The following is a 20,424-nucleotide window of genomic DNA, read 5'->3' as shown; positions in this document are numbered from 1 at the left end:
TCTTTAGCCATGGCAACAACAGTGATCTGCCAAACATTGTATTAAGATCCTCTGTACAAAGATAACTAAGGAAAAGCAGAAAACTCTGCAAAAACAAATAATTCACTTGTATACATACAAGTAATAATTTAGTCAAGAAGAGCAGCAAGAAAAACTATTTGATCTGAATGAATATGGCTTCAGTAGATAATAAGAGAAGATGAAAATGTGAATATGTTATGGAAAAGCTGTGTAGAAAATGGCATATATACTTCAAATTCAAAGTCCATCCTTTAAGCAGCATCTTGGTTCTCCAGCCAGGCTCTAACCAGCAGGTGATTATAACATACAGACTGTCAAGGTGATTGACTGACAGTGTTGGATTTCTGAAGAACTCACATATTGACTGATACATAACAAATAACTTGATGAGTCTAGTGAGTTTTACACACTTAAAGACTCAGAAAAGAATGGCAGCTATGAAGGAGCATGGTTATTGAGATTGGTATGACTAGTCTTCTTTCCAGTCTTTTACATCAGTTTCAGAGGAAAAGACCCCAGCAACAATGCTTACATGTTAGTCTAACCCAAGAACTTTGAAGACCTTATTGCCATAATATGCATTACTATAATTATCAAGTAATGTTTCTGCTTAAAGAAAAACCTGATTACAATGGTTCTTTAAAGCTAACTGATGTTAATAATAAACTTTCACTGGAGTTTTACTTAATGTGTAGTGTGGTCCTAGCTTCCTTCAGCTTGGAACAATCCTTTATGTAGTACTGAATACAAAAGCAGATTTTAGAATCACTTGCATTGCAATTCAAGTTCTTTTTAGAGAAGAAAAAGTATGTTTCTCCTAAGAAAGTTAAAAATGGAAGATGGAAGCTTTATTTTCTGCCATTTTTTCCTCATACATAAAATCTGAAAGCAGTTACTCCATGTTTGTTCTGGCATGATATGCTGAATCTTGTACTAATATATATATATTTGTAAACAAGGAGCCTGTTCAACTTTTAAAACAGGTTCTGCAAGCTCTGATGGCCCCAGGTGGACCCGACTTGGATGTGTATCTGGAGAGCTGGCATGGAGGACGAGAGGAGTAATGTGACGTTGCAGGCTCACCTCTTCTTGGAGGGAAGTGTGGTATCACATCCTGGGACCACATGGTCCTGTGGATGAAACCAAGGAACGCATAGGAGTGTTGGCTTCTAAGGGGAGGGTTGTCTTGAGTGGAAACTACTGTTTGACGTGAGTGACATGCCCTCACTGATGCCCACTGCACACAGAACTCTGAGCATGTGCAGTGATGATGGCTGTAGAAAGAAAAACCCAAATAACCCCTGATGACTACCTTGACAAATACCCTTCTCATTTGTTTTTTGTCATATTGCATGGGGACCAAATAGGCAAGTAGGCCGAGATGATTAATTATACTCAGAGAATGTGGGCAAAAACTGAAAAAAAATTCTAAAATACCTTCAAGGATAAGAGCACATTTTCCTCCAAGATGGAAGGCCTCCATGCTATTGAGTATAGTGTAATGACTGCAGAGAAGAAGGGAGTTTAGTACCCCCAGAGATAAGGAAAGCTTCTCCACATATTTTTTTCAATAATGGTTAGTGAGATAAAGGAAGACCTGTCAGCTCCTCTTTGCCGATAATTTCCAGCTCCAGTTTATTTACATCACTAATACTGCAGGGAAAAATTAAAAACTTCAGCAAAATGGTGAAAAATACAGGATATCAAAGAAAGTGGATTATATATTCATTAATTCCAACAATTAAATGAATCTGTTAACTTTCATGCCAAAGATGCCCAAGTTTGAGTAATAGAATACCCCACTTCTTAAGTATGCCAAGTTGTTTTGAAAACTTCAGTTGTCTGTCTCTGTTGTTTGTCAGAAAAAAAATACATTTTATGAGAAAAGACAAAAAAATATGAGGCAAAAATCTGTACATTTAAGAGGTATACTGTTGAAAGTTTTGTCTACAGTTACATGCTTTTAATTGCACAATATCTTTGTTACTGACATAACAAAAGACATTTTGTATAAAAGCATTAATGGCAGCCACATCTCTGTCTACAAGACAATATCCCTCATTCCCCAGTTTGTTCAGAAAAGCTATAAGCAGCATTTCTGAAGTAAATTATATTTTCTTGCTACAAGATTTCTAGGTAACATACATGCATTAGTGCTCTGTTTGTATATTTTCATGTTTAAGAATATGATTTAAACACTTGCCAGACAAGTGTAAACAACAAACAGGTACAAACAGGAAAAAATGTAAGCACCTCAGGTAACAAGGGAGATACCATGTAAGTTTCTGACCTTGATTGTCTGTTGCTTGCACCTCACTACACAAACACACGTGCACGTGCTCACACACAGAGAGACACTCTCAGTGACACACTTAGTATATAGGTTTGATGCATTCCCCTCATGACCAATGAAACAATCAGATTTTTTTTTGGATTTTGCTGAATTAATACTCAGTGTACCACAGTACTGAAACAGTTACATGCCAAATTAAGCCCACAAGCAGGCAGCAATGTTCCTAAAACTGAATTGACTAAACACCCTTTGCTGTTAGTTTTGTCTAAATAAGACTTAAGTCAAAGGCAGATCAGTTATTTGAAAATCTGCAGTGAAACCAGAAGCTAAATTCCATTAAGTACTGTGGGACCAGGACTGATGCATGTTTTGCAACCTGTAAAAGAGACCAAATAAATTGATACAATATACAAATGCAAAGAATGTAGGTAGTGGCCATCCCTATGTCTGTCTCTGTGCTGTGCTTTCTTGTACCACAGTGACCATGGTGAGTCTTCTAAGTGTCTGTTCTTGCCCCATAACAGCAGTGCAGTTTACTGTCTGTTGCCTTCTTAGGAGAAAATGCACATCCAAAGGCTAGTCTTAAAAATTCAGGCCTGACTCCACTACAGTCTCAGAAATGGAGTCTGTAAGATAATACAACTCTGAATCAGATGCAGCTTGCAGTCTGGCAAGTAACCGCCCAAGTCTGAATCCTATCACCCTTTTCTGACAGGATAGCTTAGGTTAGAGAAGCAAGCTACAAATGAAATTAGTTCACCCAAACATGGCTGTGTGATAGCCACAACCTCTACTTGCAAAGTATGCTGCTCAGATAATACCCTTAAAATTGCTGAAATAAATTGGGCAGCTGTGTCTGATTGCTTTACCATTTTAGAAAAAGAATAGCATAATCAACTAACCAGTGAACATGTAACTAAATACTTGTGGAACATTCTTGCTCAGTTTGATTTGTTCAGTTTCTCTCTACCTAGCCATGACCTTCTCATGACCTTTTGCTGTATGTGGAATGCTTACTCCCATCTTTTAATGTCTGTTAACACTTTAAAGATATTTTGTGCCTGACGACTGCCATACAAGATGAAATTAATTTTTGTCCAGATGTTTTTAAAACATTATTTTGCTGTTGAGATGTTAGCAAGAGAGCTGAGAGAATGATTCACCCAGAGTACATCTCCTTAATCATATGTAGAGTACCTTAAGCAGAACATCATAATGGCATGCAGCACTGGCATGAATTTGCTTTATAGATGTAGCTTATGTATGCTCAGTGTAACTATTTGCAGAAGAAGATAAACACAAATGTCGAAGCTTCAAATAGTATACTTACCTGGAGGTTTCGTCATCTCTGTTGCATTTGGTGCAATGCAGACATCTTCTTGAGGAAACTGTTCACACTTAAGCATTTCTGGCCAGGGGAAACCAAAGGACTCCATTACTGGCTGACAAGCATCACGGACAGATTCACAGAGCCAGCGACAAGGATAAATAGGTCGGTCCAAACAGACAGGAGCAAATAAAGAACAGAGAAATACCTGTGTGCCTACATGACAGTGCCTGTTAAGCAAGGGGACCCAGCTGCTAGCCTGTAATTTCACCTCTGTCATTGTCTCATGGTCTAGGAGGTTTGGCAGAACCATCTTCTGATAGCCCACATTGTGGCAAAGTCGTAAGTCTGCAGGAATGTCCACACACTGAGGTGGCTTGGTGTAAAATCGCCCACTTTGATATGAAGCAATGTCAGACTGAAGGTTTACATAGTCATATTCACTTGCATTTGTGCAAAGGACAAATCCAGTTGTTACAAAAACACCAAGTACTCTCAAGGTCCAGTCATATATTCTTGTAGCATGTATTCCATTCATTTTGTCTGATTTAAATACAGATACAATTTTTGGTCCTCTTACAAATGATATATATATATATACATATATATATATATATATGTATGTATATTGCACTCTTGAAATCCTTTACAACTTAAAGAGAAAGGCTTTCTTCAGGCTGCGATACTGCAAATAAATTGTAGCTCAAACTTCTTAGGCTGTGATGCTGCAGTTAATTTGTGGTTCTCCCCTCTTCTGAGCTCTACACTACTTGCAACTCTTGTCTTTTTTTTTTTTCTTCAACACTTCAATAAAAAGTGTATGTTAATGTATAAGTACGGCAGGCTTTAGCCATGCACTTGGCAACTCTACCCCCACTGCATCCTAATGTGAAGTACTCAGAACCCTGTTTAGAGAAGGAGCTCTAAAATACGTAGCAGCCAATCGAAAGGTAGTGGGCCTTTCATTTACATATGTAACACCCCAGCTCATATGACCAATCACTTTGTGCTACAAGGTCTTTTAGCTCCTAACCAGTACAGCATCCCTCCCACTTTCCCAAAAAACATCGCTTCAAATAACTACTACCCCCTTCCCTCCCTCAGTTACTTGACACTACTTTTCAGACAAAGTGCTGTGTTGAACTAATTACGTTTATAAATTCAGGAAACTGAGAAGTGACTTTTGCTGAGCTCTTTCTGTTTTATTCACATTTGAAGCCGTCATTACAAGCTGCTTTTTTGCAGATACAATGAACTGTATATATTGCCTGTGTTTCAAAATACTTAAAGCCAGTCTGCAGCTAATTAAGCAAAATGTAAAATAATATGACTTGTGTCAGCTAATTATGACAGCCTAGGTCTTGGAGTACTTAGAGTAAAACATTCCTAGTTAAGAAACATGCAAGCAGGGATCAGCTTAAAACAGAACTACAGTATTGTTGACAGACTTTTCATTATTTTTTTACAGTGGATATTTATCCAGAAAAGCTAAATAAAAAAATAAATTGAAAGTAGCATCTATCATACGTGTGCCCAGAATGTCTATTCATGTCTGCCAGATGTGAAAGAAGAACACTGATGCTTTAATAGGAACTGTATCTATAAGATGCATTAAAATACCATAATGGTTTAAAAAGAGCAGAAGACAAAAGTTTTTAGCTTTTATTACCTTAACGCAAAGACATTAAAAAAATGTGATTCACAAATCAGTCTTTCAACTGACACCTCTAAATGTCATTTATTGTTAAAAAATATATAATATAATGTACATCACTTAAGTTACCAAATGTTCATTGTTTCATGTTACTGTGCCTCATGTGAATAATGTTGGCTATTAAAAATCATATAAATAACATAATGTACATCACTTAAGATACCAACTGTTTATTTTTTCATGTTAGTTATTGTGCCTCATCTGACTAAGGTTGGCTATAGTGCAAGAAAACTACACCTGTACAGAGTCTGGTTAAATGTAAGCATTCCCTAGAAGCCATGCAAATATAATGAACATGATCTTAGAAATAAGTGATGGTGATAGAAACATGCTTCAACATTAGTGTATTATGATGCATAGAATGCAGTAAGACCATTGTCTTTCTGCCCTTTCCAAGCTGTCATGTACTTATTAAAAGTATTTTAAAGGAATATTTCAGAGATTGTAATTGATGCCCCCCTTTACACCATCCAAACATGATATGAGTGCTTAAATATCCCAGAAGCTTGAATTAGGTGGTTCAGAAGTTGGTCGAGGAAACTATGTGGGACGTCTAATTTGGAATAACCGAAGAAGATATGATACCTTAAACAGGAAATTCATTTTAGCTGAAACTTTATAGGTAAAATGGATAAGCTCTCATTTGATATAAGGCACTAGGTTAATAAACCCAGTTCCTTGTCTTGAAAACGTTGATGGCACTTTATGTAGGAGAAAAATACAATGGTATCTCAAGTCAGTTTGAACTCAACACTGCCATCCATTCACCTTCCTAATTCCTCTCTTACTCTTAATCGAGAAGAAATTTCTTTGGCTGATCAGTCAAATTTTACTCAACCCAGGAGTGCATTTTCTGGTTCCTTCCCCTTGCCAGAAGCTGTTCACAGGTGCTTCAGATCTGGTGTGGGGAGCTTGCTTGAAGAACATCTGGGTCCAGGGAGTTTGGTCATCCAAACAGAAAAAAAGGCCACGTAAATATAAAATAAATGATGGTCCTTATCCTAGCTCTTTAATTCTTTCATTGTCTTTGGACTCCAGGTCCTCTTCAGATTTACCCAGACAACACCACAGTAATGTGGTATATAAACAAGCAATGTGACATAGTGTCTTGCCTTCTGTTTCAGACTAGCCTTGATTGTATGGGACACAGCAGTTTAACACATATTTCGCTTCAAGATGTGCATATTCCATCAGAAATTAATACTGTGGCAAATTTTTTTTATCATATCCAGAGCAGACACCCTCACAAATGGATGCTGAACAGAGAGAGGTCTTTCTAGACATTGCCAATCGGTGGGGTACTCCCTATGGATAGATCTTTTTGCCTCCACCCAGAAGACACATCTTAGGGTGTTCTGTTCCAGAGTACCATGCCTTCAAGCATTCTCTCCACTTCCTCTTATCCCCATAGTCCTTCTCAAAATGAAGAAAGACAAGTCACAAATCTTGCTGATCACTCCCTTTTGGCCCAGACAGCACTAGTCTCCCTTCTTTTTCACTTGGTCATGGACAATAAGTTATCTCACAAGACGGACTTCCACATACAGAACAAAGGTCAAACACCTTGAATCTGGCTCTCTGGATGATAGGATTTTAATTCCATTTGTGCATCATTTTACAGAGGACAAACTTAAAGTTCTACAAGAGGTTATTAAATCAACTACAGTAAAATCTTATGTTTCTAAATTGAAGGGTTTTTGTTTGGTTGCCACAAAAAGAACCAGGATCCTTAACAACTGAATATTCCTACTATTTTTTCATGTTTGCCTGAGTTACTCAATTTTGGAATGACTTTTCTTCTATCAGTCAGTCATTTTTGCATGTCTGCCTCTATGTCCACCACTTTCTTCTCATTTTGAGATCAAGCAATTTTTGAACGCCATCCTACACATCAGATCACGAATGACAGCCACTCCACTTCCTGAGATCTGAATTATGTCCTGGAGAAGCTTATTCTACTACTTTCTGAGCCTGCTGCATCTTTATCGCTAAAGTTTTTTACTCAGAAGATCATTTTACTCATGGTTTTGACTTCTACTAAAACTGTCTTAGAGTCACAAGCTTGGCCATTCCTCCATTCCTTACCTTCCATTAGGGTGTAGTTACTCTGCCAACTAACCCTAACTTTATGCCTAAGGTGGTCAGTGAGATCTATTGAATTCAGACCATTAACTTCCCTACCCCTTTTCCCTGTCCTCAGAACAAAGGAGAAAGAATATTGCATTTTTTGGACGTACATAGACAACTCAGATTTTATTTGGATAAAAGTAAATGCATGAGGAAATCTGATCAATTTTTATATCTTTTTCAAGACAAGAGCATGGGTTCTGCAGTTTCCCAGCAGACTGTTTCAAACTGGATTTCTAATGATATTTCCTTGTTTTATTCTTTCCATGGCAAACAACTCCATGCTCCATTTAAGGCCTATTCCACTAGAGCTATAGCCTCTTTTGGGGCTTTCTTTAAGGGTATGGATTATAGATCTGTCCTTGAAGCAGAAACTTGGTCTTCTATTCAAACTTTAACTAAATATCACAAACTTGATTGTTTCGTAATACTTGAGCAAGATTTATTAGGTCCTTGCTCCAGGGACTTTTAGACCACAACTCATTGCAAACTTCCTTCTCTCTTTCCTCTCAGACAGCTTTGAGAATCTCCCAGCTGTTAGTAATACTGCAAAGTAGATGTCCTACTGATCATTGTTGCAGTATTCCATCCTGTCCTCCTTCCTCTACTTCCTCATCCACCTTCTTTTTGATTGGTACATATGTATATACTTACCTCCTCTTCTGCTTCAGTTCCTTGGTCTGGGGCAAGAAAGTCCTGAGGTAATTAGTGCCTATATGTCCCTTATGTACCTTCTGCCTCCCTCAGGATGAGTTTATATGTAGGATATATGGTGCAAGTGGAAGATGCCCAGGCTTTAGTATGCTGGTTGGATGTACAACCGTTCTTGGCAGGATAATTAATCTATTAGCAATACTGAAACAGTGACCAGTCAGCCATCTAATATTTTGATAAGTTCTTACACAACTGAATTAATGAATTTAAATATTGCAGTGTCATTTCTTTGTCCTCCTGTTTACGGTTTTGCTCTGTGTGTGTTTAAAATGTACTAAGAAACTATACTGGCTCCCAGATTATCATATATTTTAAAATATTTTCTGTAGAAGAAATTTAAGTACAGTTTTAACCATCAGTAGATAGTTTCAGAATTTACATTTTTTATTAGCCTTTTGATATTCAGATCTTTTTAAAAGTTAGCCCTTTAGTTTTGGTCAGAAAGTATTTGGTCACATGGCATTCAGAGATTTCATGTACGATGGAGTATTTACCACTGACATTTTCCCATTTTGAACACAGATGTGACCAGCAAGTCCTATCTAATATATGAAGCTCTAAATACAAATCATAGTTCATTTGTTTTTTTCTTCCTAGCATTTAATGTACCTGTTTTTAAGTAAGGGCAATGTTGTTTTAACTATATTTCAGTGTCAGAGGAACAAATGAAACAGAGGAAGAAATGGAAACAGTTGATCTGCTGTGGCGACCACTGATGGGAGCAGCCGAAAGAAGAAGAAGGAACAAAAGGTAGCACACTCACATTGATTGCAGAAGGCTATTGGTTCTGTTTCCACACCAGGTAGATTGACTACTGATACTGCACTCCTGGGTGTGTCTTCCTTTAGATGAGATGTTAAACCGATGTCCCAGCTGTTTGCCTTGTTGGTAGCTCAGGTCAATGTAAAAGATTCCATAGCACCTATTGAAAAGAGTAATGGAAGTTCTTCGGTGCCCTTGCCAAATTTCCCCAAGTAGCATAATTACCACCCTGTCTCCCCCCTGAAAGAGCCTAGTGGGGCTAACCTGGTCAACAAATGAGAGAGAGAGAAATACAAAAATATATAAACCATAAATAGAGTAAAAAATCAAAAATAATGTGTGCTCTTGTATAAAATATAATGTATAGCATGATAAATGGAAAGATAGATAAACTATTTCATCAAAGAAAGCTTCAATAAAAAAGAACCAGTTTCACTTTTTGAGTTCCAGATTTGTGAAATGTTAATTGTGCTTGAATTTGTTTCAAAAGGCTGTATTTCTGATTACAATGGGGCCCACTTCCCTGTGCACAGTCTGAAAGCAGCACTGCTTGCATTTATTTGAGCATGTATATATTCACATACATTCCCATTAACAGACATATGCATGTAGTATCAGGTAACACCTTCTTTAGGCCTGGTTTTTCCTGCCGTCTCCAGTAACTGACTCACATGAGTAACTTATTCCTCCTTAAGGATTCCTAGATTACATTTGTATTTCATGATTCAGACTTGGATACTGCTTGTAAGTTTGAAACAATATTATAAATTTGGTACACCCATCAGGATGATTAATTTTCAAGCAGACCGTTAAATAATAGAAATTAAAACACAGTTGACTCCAATACTCTGAATTATTTGCCGTGACAAGAAACATATACAGATAGTGGTGCTTGTTCAGAAAATGAAATAACATCAGTGTAAGAACCTGCTTGTGAAGTGCTGCTCGAGGCAAAGAACTGTGCAAATTTTAACTTCCATTAAATTCTTACACTTCACAAGTCTGCTGAGGTTGCTACAGGCAACTGGAATGGGCGATTATTTTATATCATAACTATAAATATAAAGAGATGAAAGTCAGAGGCTAAAGGATCAAAATTCAAAACGTGGTGTTTCAGGCCAAGAATTTATATTTATTTTTAATTACAGGAAAAAAATGTATATGTTTAGAAAAGACAGTTATAAAAGAAAAGGAATGCATGTAATGCTGTCCAGTGTTGCATCTAAAAGCAAAATTTGTTATAATATGAGTTCTACTTTGGAGGTTTTGGGGATATTGCATTTCTGTGAATAGTTATATAGCGAATGACAGCACTTCTAATCACATTAGAGGTGAAAGCTCTTGGTAGATTTAAAATGAAAAAGGAAAACAATTGTGGGGAAGGTCTGAAGCAAAACTTTAAATAAGCATGTATGTCATATCCCTTAAGGGCTAGTAAGTTTGTTTTTTATTGAACAATTAAAAAGAATTATTACAGACAAGAGGTACTAAAATGAGTGTGGTGTAACTTCCTCCTTGGATGACAAATTGTACTACTACTACTTTAGAAGCACTTGTGGTGGATGTACCCATAAATATTAAGAAGTACCATACATGACAACTGCTCGTGTTTTTTTCTTTTAACCAGTCATCTAGCCAAAGTACCCTTGAATTCATGATTCTGTTTTGTTGTCTTACCCATCTGTTCACTACCCTTTCTGAGAAAAATACTTCCTAGTGTGTAGAGCAAAATCAGTGCCTACAGTCTGAAACTTGTGGTCCCCTGTTCACTCCTTTTTTTTTTGCTCTTCTAGTGAGATGCTTTAATTACTTCAGTTTCTCTATATACACTCCTATACTCCAGTCCTTTATAATTGTACTAGTATTTGTCTATTAACATCTTGGTTAACTTTATTTCTTTCCATGTGTAAACATGCAAGAACTGAGGCAAGTAGCAAGTACTTTAAATGTGGCCAGACAAAACCTTTCTAGACTGGTAGTACCATAGCTTTATTTCTCAAGTCACTATTCTTCCTCAAGGATATTTCGTATCATCTTATATGGCTTTGGCTATTACATTTTCTGTTTGTATCTAGTGAGTCATTTCTCCAGTCACTTAAACTCTTTGGTTCTTTGCTTGGCCTGTACTTTTCAGACTAACAATACACAGGTGGCATTTTACCTTGATGAGTTTAGAGCAAGATGAACTGCCTTGCCCTTTTCTTTGTTACATCCATGTTATTCTCTGTTCCTTCCCATATCTCCTTACAGCCTGTGCAGTGTTATTCCCTCATCCATTCAGTCTGTCTTCGTATAATCTTCCAACAGGTTCATAATGTTCTTTATTATCCTTCATGTCTCATACAAGGATTGTAAAAGACACTGGTCCAAGACTTGCCAGTGTGGGAACCTACTCTGACTTGAAAGGGTTACTCTAGCCAACAGTCTTTGTTTCCTGTCATTCAGTCACTCATCTACCCATTTTAAGGTGTCTGCATAGTCTCTCCATTTGGGTACATCTAATATTATGCACATGATATACCAAAATAGTGTGGTATAGCTTCCTTCTTGGATGACAGAAAGATTGTGATACTATTTTCAAATTAGTTGAGATAGATGTACCCCAAGTATTAAGAAGAAGCATACATGGTAGCCTGGTAAAATCTCTGTAGACTGTTAGTATAATCACTTTACTTATAAAATCACTACCGATGGTTATCCATCTCTTTCCACTTGCCCCATGTACTTAGAGTCTTCTGTATATTCAAAAGTAAGACACTCAGTTTTATAGTCCACAACTCTTTCAGAGAAAAATATTTTCCTGGTTCTGGCTAAAGTGAATACCCTCCAGCTGCATATTATGGTATCTGTCCTGCTCCTTCCTAAGCCTTTGTATTTCATTTCTACAGTGTAGCATCTTGTGTATAAATATTGAATCCCTTCTCTAATGTCTAACAAATACAAATTAGGCAATTCCAGACACAATGTCTCTATTCCTTTCACTCCTCCTCCTTGATGTTTTATGTGGCATTCCTCTTGATGATGTCCAGTTGTCGGTTACATTTTTCATAGTGACATCACCAAAGCAGAGTGCAGTAGTGTAGATGGGGGTGTCAACCTCAAAATGCAGCAGAATAAGAATTTAACATTTCTACCCAAACAGTTTGTGTCTAGCAGAAGACAGCCAAACACATTGTTGATTGCTCCTTTTACCACTGTACATGTAGAAGATGGTCCATATATGTTGCTATTACCACTCCTATATCATTTTCAGCCACCATATGCCCTAGTTTATCATCCACTAAATTGCATATGACCTTCAAGTTGCTGCATCTAAAATGGACAGCTTTGTACATAATTCTCTGTACTGGACCTGACCATTTCTGGAAGACTTGCAGGGCTCTCTCATTTTTCCCAGTATCCAGGACTGTGGCCCCAATTATTTTGCCATTTGTAAACTGGTTGTGTCTACAAGTTAGGCCTTTAATACATAAGAAGTGACTGCTGAATAGTGAAAGACCCCACTAGTGACTCTTGTGACACCCCAATAGTTATTTCCCTCAACAGTGACAAACTCTTCCTGTCACCAAGCTCTTTACAGTTATTCAGTCATGTAGATCATAAGCTGCAGTCCTGTTCTTAGCCTTTTTATATTACTGAATAGTCTTTGCTGTGGTGCAAAGTCCTCACTGAACTCCAATAGACTATATCCCTTAGCACTCCTTTATCCAGCTATGTTGTTATTCAACCACAGTACAGCAGAAGTTTTGATTTGCAGCTCTTCATGACCATGAAGCCATGCTTCCTTGGGTAAGTAAACTGGCTTCTGTTGATAAAAGTCTCAAGCCTTTCCTTCAGGATCCTCTTCTGTTACCTTCTGCACCAGTACCATCAGTCTAACTGGCCTAAAGTTGCTTGGACAGGTCCTGCTACCTCTCTTGAACAGGAGGACACCTGAAACTGTTTTCTGATTTTCTGGTACTTTCCTGCTGGCCAGAGATGTATGAAATACTTCCTGGAGTGATTCTGCCAAGTTACTTCTAGGTTTTTGAGTATGCTGACATTTATCCCATCAAATTCCTGTGCTTTATCCTCCTGTAACTTGGGCAATTTATTTTCATCTCCTCAGTCTCGAGGTCCATCCTTCCATCACTTACCAGTCTCGGTCTTCTGTTCTTGAGGAATAATACAATATTTGCTTTTCCTTTTGTTAATACAGAGATAAAGAATTAATTCACTATATTGATGACATTTTAAAATGCCACTCTTTCTTTCCTTCCTTGACCATGCTTATTAGGTTTGTGACTCCATCTTCACGTCTGAACTATACACTCCTCCTTATTCTCTAGCCTACTTTGTACAGCCATTAAGTGGCTTTCCACTTTGCACTGAAATGAGCCTGCTTCACTTTCTCTCCTCCTCCTACTTTCTGTCATTTGAATATTTTCTCCTTATTCCTAAATTCTGCCTTGATCTATCTACTCCGTCCCCTTTACTTTCCTTAGGAACCAGAGCAGAAGCTAGACAAATTGGTGCCCTGGGCAGTTCCAAGACTGATGCCCTTTCACATTAAAACTGAGGAGCCAAAAAAAGCTGCTCTTATATTGTACAAATGATTACAGCAATGATTACATTTCATTTTAATAGCACCACAAGTGTGACTGTTTAAAAGAATAGTTAGAATGTTGAATTGGCATCTCCAGTGTTCCACTTTCAAATTGTCAATCCAATCGGCCAAATCAGATTGCACCTTCTAATAGCTTGCGTTCCGGGCAGCTGCCCTCTTTTCCTAAACAGTACTATGGTTTTCTACAAAGGTTCCCCTTCCTCCTCCTCTTCCTGAGCCAAATACATGCTTTCTGAATCTTCTCCACATATTGCCTACATCACCACTGATCCCTGATTTCATAGTACCTTCTGCAACTCCATTCTCAGCTACTTGTAGTACACCCCTCTGTAGTCTCACATTGCCACATTTGTCTCTGCTGCTTTGCATGAGGTGAACTTTGCAATAACAGGTCACTGTTACTGAGTGGTTCTCTCATCTTCACAGCATAAATTCCACCAGACCTACTGAAGACTAAATCTGAAATACTCTTTTGTCTGGTGCCTTCTTGAACCTACTAAGCAAACTCGCTAATGCAGAACTTGTAGAACTCTTTATTGGAAAATCTTTTACATTTGAAGTTTTTCTTCCTGGGCCTCCTTTCAACAAATGAAAAAACAAACATAAAAATAGCTAAATAAATGCTTTCTCCAGTACTTCCTTTCAGAAATGCTTAAATATGTCCATATTTTCTCCCCTGCACACTAATGCAACCCTGCATTGTAATCCTTGCTTTTTAGTTTCTATGCTGTGCTTGACTGTGGGCAGTAACAGACCTTAGAAAAGCCACCTTGTATACAAGTTTCTGACATCCTTACTCTACTCATTTGCTATCATGGTTATTTCCTTCATTGCCCACACTGCCTGAACAATGGCAGCAATCCAGGGCAAGACATAGGGCCTGGTCCTACCATGTCCGGCTTACCTCTTCTTTATCTCCTTCACTGCCTGCCCGGGGTTAGATATGGCACTCTCTTCACTATGGTCAGAACTTCACTTTTTGATACACCCAAGGTTTTGATTTCCTTGATGCTGGAGTCATAACATTATCCTTACCCTGCCTGTGCCCCTGATCCTCTCAGGTCCTGTCTAATCCTTGCCCTCAGTTATTGGCTTTCCTGTCTTCATCTCCTTCAGCCTTAACTTTTACTGGGTAGCTACTGATGCACTTGATTCTTTGTCTCATCTCATGAATCATCCCACCCTCTTCTATCACTCGCATGTTCTCTTTTAGCCTCCCTATAGGACTTTTCTTTCACATTATTTCCCCTCACAAGTCTTCTTTCCTTGTAGATTGATTGCAGTAATGCTGAAGACACTGATACCTTAGTTTTAAATCATCACCTTCACATTGTCAACTGTAAAGGGAAATAGGCTAACTGGTTGAAGAGGAGTATTACATTTTTCCAACAAAGATAAGTAACAGTCTAGTTTTATACTGGCAGCACATTTCAGCATTATAGTTCTCTCAGTCTGGTACTAATAAGTTTTAACTCCTATTCTCTGATGCCTTGCTGTTTGCTATTGTGACTACTCTCTTAGCCTCTTTGTTAGCCATTTAATATCCCTACAAGACTGGTCCACCTTTTCTATCGCCCACTTTTTTCTGCACTCCACCTTTCTTTTCATAACTTCTGGACTTCTTTATTCCACCACCAACATTTCTTGTGCACTTTATTTTCATACCTGGCTTAGCCACATCCCTGTTCAGTAGTCTTCACACATGCTGTTTTGAGATGCTGCCATTCTTCTTCCTCCATTTCCTTCCTTCCTCTCCATATTTCCTGTCCTCCTTGAGGAGCTGGAGTCCTCCTCTGCCCACAGCCGCTGAATGTGGCCATCCTTGGTCTATGCTGTGGGATAACTGCTTTACTGGAGATGATTTTGCAACCTCTGACTCTACTAAACACTTAACATATCAAACAATTAGAAAAAAACCGCAAAGGCTACTAACCAAAAAGTTGATAACAGGTCAAAAGTGTCTGAGCTACGAAGAGAGACTGTCACTTTTATCAGTAACTTACAGACTTTTGAGAAGAGAGCTCTGTCTCACTCACTGCGCCATTGGAGACCTGGTGGTACTGGACATCCCATTTCTCCAAAAGTCTAATGTCTCTGCTACTGCTAGATCAAGAGAACTAAGTTTTCACCAACAGAAAGATAAAACACAGTGAAGAGTCAAGTTTATAGCATAGAACTTTCTAAACCTCTGAAATAAAGTTCCCTTGCATGTTAAGTAAAGTAACCCACTAGCTTCCTTTAAACACAAACTCGATGACCAGATGGGTATCTACAAATTTAGATTTGGATGAACTGGCATGGCCCTCTTGGAAAAAGGAGGTGTGGCCTGAGGGGAGGGTAATAGTAAGGTATTAGTGGTCATCGCACTTAGCCTTGGAATATCTATGAATCTCTGAATAATATGACTCTCTTCATTTCTTCCCTGAGTGTCTTGGTTCTACCACTGTCCCAACATGTACAGTAGCATGCTGAATAAGAAGCTTTCGGAACATCTGTGCAGCCCCCTATCACTCATTTTTTATAGCTAATCTTAAAACTCACCTGGTGCTGTAATGATGCTACTATACTTAAAATGCATTGTTTACCGTATGCAAAAAAATGGTGGTGTGGTTGGATCGAGTTTTATTATCAATTCTCGTTGTAGCAGCTTCTAATTCCACTTCAGACATAAGAATCATGGAATAACAGCTGAGCTAGAACCAACCTTTGTTATGCTGCCATATGATGTATTTGGGTTCACATCCTGTAACTAGCACACAACAAGTATTAAACAGACACTGAAGAGATGGATAGATGTAACATCTTTACTAGCATGTCAGAGAACTATATGGAAATCACTTGGCATACACTTCTTACAATACGTTACGAGATACTAAGAGGTATTACGCTTATGACATGACAATGTAATTACATTGGCATAAATACCCGCTCTTATCAATTATCTTTACCTCCTGGCCTGAGTGTATGCACTTTCTGACTTTCTAATACAGCACCTACCGTTACACACTATAGTTGAGATTTAAACATTTCTCAATATAACCACATTCATGGCTACGGATAATGTATAGTTCCATCCATGGTTCCCCTTGTTACAGTCTCAGTTTCGTACTTTAACTTTTACACTGATTATTTATTATACTCATGTCCTTAAATTTTAGACTTGCTTCAAAGACTAAGTTTAGACTTTTAGACTAAGTTTCAAAACCTCTCAACGAGACAGTAGCATGTAATGTAAATGTTTGGTTTATGTTTTGACTTCTACTCAAATACTAAAGAATGCTTTTGGCAGCCAAGTGACATAACCTCATATTTGAGGATGTTCTTTCAATACAGTAATAGGGAGGGACAAAGAGTTTAGCTACCCGAAGTACAAGGTTTCAGGGGGCACAACTAGCAGGTGTGCTATGAAGTACAGCATGAAAGATTTTCTTTTTCTGTAGATATAAGGGGTGTCTGGTTAATCTGCCTAAAACATCAGATGAGCTCGTTACAGCTGTTTTCTTTTTGTTGTTGTTCTTGCACTTGCCACTCTGTTTTTCCTTTTGATCAGTGTAAATACTCCTATGCGCAAACATAATCGTTAGTACATTGTACTCACTAACCTGAGCTTTATCTTCCTGGGCATACTCTGAAAATGGGTCTGATCCTTCCACATTGATGCTCAGCTCAGCTGCATTTCCCTTCCACTTTCCATGACTCACATAAACTTGCTCCCTAACCACCCCAGTATGAAAACTGATGACATGACATTTACCCAGAGGTGTAAAACCTGCAGCTCTTGAATCACACATGGTTCTTCAACTGTTCCTTGTGTATCTGTAGCAGTTTAAAAATGCATATTTGCTTAGAATTAGCACAGTTAAAACATATCAGCATTTTTAAATATGTATACCTGTGTTTTCTGAAGGCAGCACTAAGCAAAGGTTTGTTTTATTGTTAAATACCAACATGCATACCTGTATAATTACACATTTTCTTATCAGAACACACTATCCACTACATCTAAAATACTTGGTTATTAAAATAATGTTTAACATTTTTTTTTAGCCTGTGCTTTTGCTGATCTCTACAATGGTTTATAATCTGAAACTAGCACTTCAGTTCTCATTGCTAATGTCTACTTTTTTCTCTTTTCTTTTTTTAAGAACAGATACATATCCCACTGTGAAATAACCTAAACTGTGAGCCTTCATTCTCTTCTGACCTTGCTCAGATGGTCGTCTTATCTGTCAGTGGAGTTTCCACTGTTTCTCTTTGAATCATCCAAGCTTGCATCACAAAAGCTTGGCAACATCAGATCATATTGCATTGTGGTTAACTTGATGAGAGCTCAATTCACTGATTACAGCATTTTAGGGGAAGGGCAGCCACGGTGGTGCAATGGTTAGCTTTTCTGCCTCACAGCAAGAGGTTCTTGGGTTCGATTCTCAGCTGGGGTACCTTCTGTGCAGAGTCTGCATGTCCTCCCTGCGGTCGCGTGGGTTTCTTCCGGATGCTCCCATTTCCTCCCACATTCCAAAGGCATGCCACACGTGATTGGACACAATAAACTGGCCCTAGGTGCGAGTGTGTCTTCTGTGGAAGCTTAGGTGCCAGGCTGGCAACTCGACACTGTAAAACTCCACTGCCAGTCGTTCTGTAGACCATTGTTCTGCTGTGGCAACCCCTAACAGGACAAGCCAAAAGAAGAAGGGGAAGAGATCAAATTGAATTTATTCATAAAATTGAATATTCTTTCTAACATAACACTGGCTAATAGGCTCCCTAATTCTCTCCTGACCTGCCGACTAAATATCAGAAGCATAAACAATGAGGTCCATAATCTGCATGCCCTCTTAGCAGTTTACTTCCCCATTGTATTATGTCTTACAGAGACCTGGCTAAAACCAGTATCTAAAGACAATGAAGTAATACCACCAGGGTATGACATACTTAGATTAGATAACACTACTAGGAAGGGTGGTGGGGTAGCTGTACTGTAACAATGAGATAATACCACCAGGGTATGACATACTTAGATTAGATCATACTACTAGGAAGGGTGGTGGGGTAGCTGTACTGTAACAATGAGGTAATACCACCAGGGTATGACATACTTAGATTAGATTGTACTACTAGGAAGGGTGGTGGGGTAGCTGTACTGTAACAATGAGGTAATACTACCAGGGTACAACATACTTAGATTAGATCGTACTACTAGGAAGGGTGGTGGGGTAGCTGAACTCTATAAAAATACACTAGATGTTACTACGGTCTCCCTACAACCACCCCAGTTTAATAATGCAGAAATTCTTATTATCAAACTACAGATTAACAGTAACAAATGCATAAACATTTTCTGTGTTTACATTCCCCCAGGTAATAATGCAAACACCCTAGAGGACATCCTCCACTGGTTATCCAGTACTTAAACCCAAGAAACTATGGTGCTTGGAGATTTTAACATTGATTGGAACACCTGTTCCTCAGAATCTCCTACAACCCATGTCAATCTACATGGTTTTACGCAGCTCATATTCTCCCCCACCAGGATAGGCAAACCCAGTAACAAAGACAGTATCCTAGATTGGATACTTATCAACAGCCACCCCTATATCTACAAGTCAGGGACCCTCCCAGATGACCTAAGTGACCACTTCCTTATATACATTATCAAGCACAAGGTAGACAACCCCCACCAGACCTCCTTTACAACCATCAAAAATAATAAGAACTTAAATTCCACCAATTTTCAAAATGAACTTAAAGCTTGCAGTTGGTCAATCCTAAAACACCTTTCACTGGACGATGCAGTCGCATATTTTAATTCCATATTCCTTACTATTCTTGATTCTCACGCTCCTGCTCGCTCCATTAGAACCAAATCAAAAACTGCCCCGTGGCTCTCCAAAGAGACCAAATCTAAAATCATAGCTAGAAATAAGTCACGAGACAAATGACGTACCACAAAAGACCTACTAGATCAACTGAGATACTGACAGCTAAGGAATCACACAAAAAAATCTGTTATACTAGACAAAAAAAAAACTACTAGCTTCTTCTTCAAAAACATCACAACAAACCTCAAAAGTTTTGGACAGGAATAAACAAACGTCTTCACCCAGGACAGTCCTCCACTCCTACCCCATCAGCTTCCAACCATAAATCCCCAGAGGATATTGCAAATGCCTTCAATAGCTTCTTCACAGAGACTATCCAATCTCTAGCCAGCCACCTGGCACCCAGCTGCTCCAACCCAAATTCTGGCACAGCTAATATCTCACTCTCCTTTAGCTAATACCCCACTCTCCTTTAGCTTTCAGCCTGTTTCTACATCACGTATCAGGTCTCTACTTAAGAAAGTAAAGGACCACTACAGGCAAACAATGAAAAAACATATCTTTTTTATCTTGCCATGATTTACTGCACCTCCTAAGCTGCCTGCAGCAAAATAAGTACTCCTTCCTAATTTTATTTTTTTTTTACTCTTGTAGGGGCAGACATTGTGATTCCTTTGGAAAGCTAAATCTGTCTCAATGCACAGACTGTGAGAGGTGGGCAGTAGTCTCCTTTGATAATCACATCGCCACAGTGGTCAGGAAATCCTTCTACGTGGCACACCTCATTACAAAAGGTTTCTCATCCAGAAAAAAAGAGGTCATTGTTACCCTCTACTCATCACTCATTAGACCCATTATAGAGTACAGCGCCCCTTTTGGTATGTATCTCACAAGACATCTACAACAACTGGAAAGGCCACAGAAATACCTCACAAAGAGGATTACTGGCCTCAAACATATGCCCTATGCAGACCGTCTCAAAAACCTCCAGCTTTACTCCGTCACATATCGCCTACTCAGAGGTGGTCTCTGCCTACCATA

General features: G+C 38.5%; 1 protein-coding gene across 1 annotated transcript in view; it reads right to left on the bottom strand.

Moving 5' to 3' along the window:
* SFRP1 (secreted frizzled related protein 1) overlaps positions 1-4,562 on the bottom strand; it is a 569,462-nt gene extending 564,900 nt beyond the window's left edge. The window contains exon 1 of the mRNA XM_044083035.1: positions 3,645-4,562. Coding sequence (XP_043938970.1) covers positions 3,645-4,179 — 535 coding nt within the window. The 5' untranslated portion in view covers positions 4,180-4,562. The remainder of the gene's footprint in view (positions 1-3,644) is intronic.
* Positions 4,563-20,424: the final 15,862 nt, after the last annotated feature.

Source organism: Protopterus annectens, chromosome 9.part0, assembly GCF_019279795.1.
Source record: "Protopterus annectens isolate FY-2018-M chromosome 9.part0, PAN1.0, whole genome shotgun sequence".
Classification (NCBI taxonomy): Eukaryota; Metazoa; Chordata; order Ceratodontiformes; family Protopteridae; genus Protopterus; species Protopterus annectens.
The sequence above is the reverse complement of the archived record's forward strand: the minus strand, read 5'-3'. Positions and strand labels throughout refer to the sequence as shown.